The sequence below is a fragment of the Dendrobium catenatum genome, unplaced genomic scaffold (assembly GCF_001605985.2).
Source record: "Dendrobium catenatum unplaced genomic scaffold, ASM160598v2 fragScaff_scaffold_370, whole genome shotgun sequence".
NCBI classification, from domain to species: Eukaryota; Viridiplantae; Streptophyta; class Magnoliopsida; order Asparagales; family Orchidaceae; genus Dendrobium; species Dendrobium catenatum.
In genome coordinates, this window is record NW_021318832.1 from 1666953 (window position 1) to 1672702 (window position 5750).

The following is a 5750-nucleotide window of genomic DNA, read 5'->3' on the forward strand; positions in this document are numbered from 1 at the left end:
GATATTACTAGGTGCGGACAGCGGACTGTCCAGAGATGAATTAGGACATGCTATGTCACCCGGTACACATCAGTACATAGTACCGATACACAACAAAAAAAGTGACGTGGCACGTTCTGATTCGCCTCTGGGCGACTTCCGATGACCGCACATAATAATTTCACTTAAGAAAGACACTGAAAGTATTGCACAAATCTTAAAGCCCCAATATACAAAGTAATCTTCAAAATTGCCAGGCGATTGATTGCACGGATTTCATGAGAAAGCAAAGGTTCAGGATACACTCATCTCATGTTCTGATGGGAAAAAAATTTGCTCAGAACATCAAGAGTCAATTCTTGATGTGAAAGCTCAGTTTTTTTTTTTGCTTTGCAAGAACTGTTGCATATCAAAGCAAAAGACAATGGTTATGTTCTCATCAAAAACCAATTCAGAATATCTTGAGGTCAAACTTTTTTTCCCATTAGTTATACAATATCTTGGAACAAGCTGGTAGAACTGGCAACAACTTTATAATACCGTATTATTTCATTGCCTGATTCTGCAAATCATGTACCTTTCAAAGCTTTCAAACGAGCATGTCTTCCTTCCAACCTTGCCTCAAGAAGTTTTGCCTTCAAAGTGTTTTCTTTCAGTCCGTGTGGTAGTTTTGATGAGCATTCTGAGATTTGAAGATCCTTAGAAACTCTTCTGTGATTCCACTGTTGCACAGGACTGGACGCAAGGATTGAATTTCCTGTGATATTGTGCCCAAACTTTGGAAGAAACTGCCCTCTTCCTGAGAGTTTGTTATGGCTTATTTCACCTTGATAGTTCACATGATGAACCTTGCAACCACTAGAATTATCCAAATGGTTCTTGACCATGTAATGAGTCAAAAGGTTTGAGCCATCCATGGCATCCATATTTGCTTCATGGTCACCAGCTGAAGTAGTAGCTTCACCCTTATCTGCTTCAGCAATTCCAGAATCAACATCTGAGCCCAAATCCATGCCTTCAAGTTGCCTTTCTAGTCCTTCTTGTGACATGGATAAACTCTTAGCTTTGATACTTCTATGATATCCTACTGCTTTTCTACCAGAAAAAGATTTCCTTGCAGATTCTAAGTTGCTGGAATTAATTGCACAATGTGATCTTAATTGATCATGAGCTCCTTCTTTAGTTTTATCCATGTTAAGCTCAAAGCAATGGAGGTCACTAGCTATGGAATCATCATCTTCAATATCACGAGGCGCACTAATGGTCCCATTCAAATGGAGGGACTCAAGGGATTGACGATGCAAATTATGATGTTGTTGTTCACTGTCCTCCTTAATGCTGTTGGCTCGTCTAGCTTGAAGAAATGAAACAATTTCCTCTTCCAATCTACAATTTTTAGCCTGCTCGCTGCAAGATTCATCCATTTGCATCTGCAATCTCTCATCCAACCATACTTCAGATATATAAAGCAGTAAACCATCAACCTTCCGGTCGCAATCCTTTGTATACTTCTTATTTAACTCTCTTATTTCTTTCTCATATTGCCCAATTCCCCTTGCAAACTCATCACAAAGATCCTCTAACAAACCATTTGATTTCCTTTCATTTTCCAGATCTTTATGAGCCTTCGATAATGCAGTTTTTGTTTCAGATAACTCCTTGCCCAATTTACGATGCAAATTCTCCGACCGTCTTCTTAACCTCCTCTCATCATCTAGTTCTTCTCTTATGGACTGAACTGCGGCCCTCCTCCTATCTTGCTCCTTGTTCTTCCTAACTACTTTATCTTCTGCAATTTGATTCATCAAATCATCCATTTCCCGATGACGGTCCTTTTCCTCTTGCTTCAGCTCCTGAATGTGCGCCCTTGCGTGTTCCAACTCCACTTTCAATGCTTTAACTACAGATACATTAGATGCATGCTGTTCTTCCAAGCTCCAAATACGATTCAAAACCTTCAATAATTCGGTCGATGTTTTAAGGCTATAACCTGCATCTCCAATCCTACCTTTCAGATCCAGTTGGCAGCCAGGACTAGTCGATGGCTTAAAAGGCGTAACCTGAAATTCACTAACATGATCTGAGGACAACACTACAATGTTCTACAATGTCAAGATTCTTCACAGAAAGATCAATCAATCCATTTTAAGGTGAACAAAAATTTTGATATTTCTAATAAGTTCGCAATACAAATAAAGTAAGATATCATTGCTGAAACAAAAACTAGTACAAAGAAAGCTCTGTATACCTCCATAGAGCTACTATAGGTTGCAGGAGATACAGGCTGCAGAGCATGGTTCTTCCCTTCGTTCGACTTGCGGTGTTGGATTAATGAAGCAACAACATGCCTCCTTAAACTACCAGCACTCTGAGGCTGCCACAGAGATATCAGAGAATTATTGCTAGTAGAAAAGACAGATATGTGGTGTTCATGAAGTTTTATCATTTTAGCAAATAAAATAGTGAAAAAGTGACAGGTCATGTCATAACTCTTCTCCAATCTAAAATATCAGGATGAACATACTATGAGGATAATGTCATGTTTTAGTGTTCTTTGTAGGCTGAGCAGCTCTCATTATTCAAGGCACACCATAACATAGACTGAGAATCTACTAGTCATGAGCATATTAAAATTCAAAACTTTCAGTTGGATGAAAAAAAGATGGATTTTTCGCTGTTATTTCCAACTTGATTGCCTATGATAGAAAGATTTAACACTATGAGACTGTTTGGCTACAAGAAGGATTTGCCTCAACTAGGATTTAGTAAATCTAGAGAGAATTCAACCTGAAAATTACTTGCATAACAATTCTTAAATCTTCATAAATCCTCATAAATTATGTTTTTTCAAGATTTAAGATTAGCGAGTGGAGAAATTCATAAATTCGTTAAATATTGTATATGGTGGGATTTAACTAAGGTTTCGTTTGGGGGGCAGATTACTCATTGCTTCTTAAAACAATTTTTTATTAAAAAAGTTACTTTAAGAAGTACTAAGAAGCCGCCCCAAACGAAGCCTAAATCTTGTTTAAATCATGCCTAAAATAAGATGCCAAACAGCCCACTGCCTCGTAAGTTTTCCTTCATGTCCTACCTTTAATATTAGACTAGGAAATCTTCAGAATCTTCATGAAGACCGTCTTCACCGAAAGGGGACTGAACCATTTCTTCACTACATGTCCACGATGAATGCAGAGAAAAAAAAAAGGAGAAATACTTGTTTGAGATTAAATCCTACTTGAGACATTTCAATAAAAAATCACTTAGGATTCACAGCATCCAATATTCATTTAATTTACAAAAACAAATCAAATTACACTGAACTGAGAAATTTCCTTAAATGATTCCTAGCAATAGCTCCAATGATCCCAACCAGTTTTAGACAGGATCCTATTAAGCAGGATCCATATTAAAATTTATGCCAAATCTCAAGAGAAGCAATGGCAGCAGCACAAAAAACCAACATGCAGATCCCAACTTACTCTCAGTTCTACAATCATCCAAACCAGCAAAAGCCCATAGAACCATCAAAGAAAAAAGTCAAATACACACCCTAAGCACAAAAAAATCAAAATATAATCAAACAACTCACAAGATCAGCAGAACAAAGAGGCATGAAATCATCAGGATCCCTTCCTACATCCCCTCGGCGGTGATGTCGGCCGCTCTTTCGACTCATACCGACCACGGGCAACAAATCCTGCACCTCCCAGAGATTCGCGCCAAGCTTCCTCGCCGAAACAGATTTCTTCTGCCTCGCCGCCGATGGACGCTTTTCCCCAACGCCGGAGTCGGCTTCCAACTCCTCACTTTCGTCTTCCTCCAGTTTCCAGGCAGGGGAAGGGGTGCAAGGTCTGCCCTTTTTCCCTACTGCAAGTCCTCTCCTTAGCTTTCTACTCAACAGCGTCTCCTCCTCTCTAGCTAGGCTTTCATCATCATCGCTTGCTGCTTTCCCTTTTTCTCTCTCTCTTTCCATCATCAAGCTCTCGCCTTTATGTGGCTGGAAGCTAACCCTTTTGTCGCCCCATGGTTTTCTTTCCTCTTCCTCTCTTCCTTCACTGTTAACCTTCTCTTGTGAGCCTGCAGGTGTCATTTTTCCTGCTGTCGGATTGACGTCTCTATCAAGCAGATACTGTTTCTGGGACGGTTAGGATGTGGGACTGGAGGACATTTGCCCACAATGCCGCTTCCGGGAATGAAAGGTGGATTAATTAAGGAAAACTTTGGGAGAAGAGATTAGCGTGAGGAATTTGGGTGGTGAGAGTGAGAGAGAAGAGAAGATTGGTTTCTAAATTTATGTTACCATGGGAGCAGGATTAGGATATCAAATCCTCACTTTCATGTGACTCTTTAGTTGTCTGTATCTCTTTATTTTATTTTTTATATTTCCATTTATATCTTCCCATTGGGCTCATGAGAGATACGGATATTTCATATTTGGATGGGAATTAAATTTTGGCGTATTAAGAGGTCTATTGTTGAAAGAATAAATGTTTGATTTCTTTCTTAATTTTTTATTTGAGAATTTATATTATTGTTTCTTAGGAGAATGATGTGATACCTTCAACATCTTTTAACTCTCATTTGATCTTTTTATGGAGTATATTTTCGTTGCCACTTCAAAGGGAATATTTGGCGTGATTAATATATCGGCGGAATCTAGCGAGGCCACCCACAAGCATCGGGTCCACACATGCTTTACCCCACTGAAAAGGTGAGGTCATAGTAGGGGGGAATCGAACCCGGGATGGAGGGTTCCCAACCTGCTCGCCCACCAACCACCCTAAGCCTACGTGAGTTCATTTGATATTTTAATTCAAATATTAAAATATAATTATGAAAGATTATAAATTAAAGACCTTGAAGATTTGTATGTGCAAGTACAATAGGAAAAATAATATCGACATGATATACTTACTGACATCACATCTATTTTAATACCAAAATAAAATATATAGTGGACTGAAGTACCTCGTGCATTAGAGGGATGCCACATCCTCTAGATATAGCAATTATACGAAAGTGTTTGGAATTGAAACGAGTCAAAATCAAGGGGCTGAAGATTATTTGAAAGCTTCAAAACATGATCGAATTATCAAATGATATTCAAATGTGGCATGCTTATAGTTGAATCGAGCGGCTCGATAAAATGAATCCAATGAGTCCAATATCATCGAATTCTGGCATCATTAAGATACTCAAATGCTCGATAAAATATCCATGACCATGGGAGTTGATATCGGCCGTCCATTAAAACACTCCTAACATGTCATTGATCTTCTCCCTATTCACTAGTCATGCTATTTCTAAAAAAATAATAAATAGACCGCTCATTCTTCACAAATGAGAGAGAGGAGGAAGATATAAAAATGAATGATATCTTTTGCTTTCTCAAGCTTGCACCGCCCGGTCGCCTATCACCGTCAGATTTCCACCTAGCCGTCGCTTCCTGACTATTGTCCCTTCGACTTCCATTGACCGACTAGGAATTCATTTGAAATAGGATGCTCTTTTTATGAACTCCATGAGGTTTAAACACCCATAGGGTTCCTTATCATGAGTGGAAGCCATGTCATTATTGTTAGGAGTGATATGATGTAGTGGCATATGGTAGAAAGAAAAAGAAATTTAAAACTCTCATGTTTCACTACTGTAGAAATGCAATAATATAGTGGCAAATGTGATAAAGTTCAAAGCAATAGTTTTAGGCAAACACCCATAGGGTTCCTTATCATGAGTGGAAGCCATGTCATTATTGTTAGGAGTGATAT

General features: G+C 38.7%; 1 protein-coding gene across 1 annotated transcript; it reads right to left on the reverse strand.

The window, feature by feature from the left end:
• Positions 1-467: 467 nt before the first annotated feature.
• Positions 468-4258, reverse strand: LOC110116494 (uncharacterized protein At5g41620). Its single transcript, XM_020850070.2, has 3 exons — positions 3572-4258; positions 2228-2353; positions 468-2039 (listed from the first exon to the last, which is right to left on the reverse strand). Exons 1-3 carry the CDS (start codon positions 4070-4072, stop codon positions 549-551), a joined length of 2118 nt encoding a protein of 705 aa, XP_020705729.1. The 5' UTR covers positions 4073-4258; the 3' UTR covers positions 468-548.
• Positions 4259-5750: the final 1492 nt, after the last annotated feature.

Bases quoted from the DNA above. Each gene is read 5' to 3' on its own strand.
- LOC110116494 (XM_020850070.2), bottom strand. From the start codon at position 4,072: ATGACACCTGCAGGCTCACAAGAGAAGGTTAACAGTGAAGGAAGAGAG. The intron at 2,354-3,571 runs GTGAGTTGTTTG...TCTCTGTGGCAG, and splicing joins CTCTTTGTTCTGCTGATCTT to CCTCAGAGTGCTGGTAGTTT. The intron at 2,040-2,227 runs GTATACAGAGCT...AGTGAATTTCAG, and splicing joins CCTATAGTAGCTCTATGGAG to GTTACGCCTTTTAAGCCATC.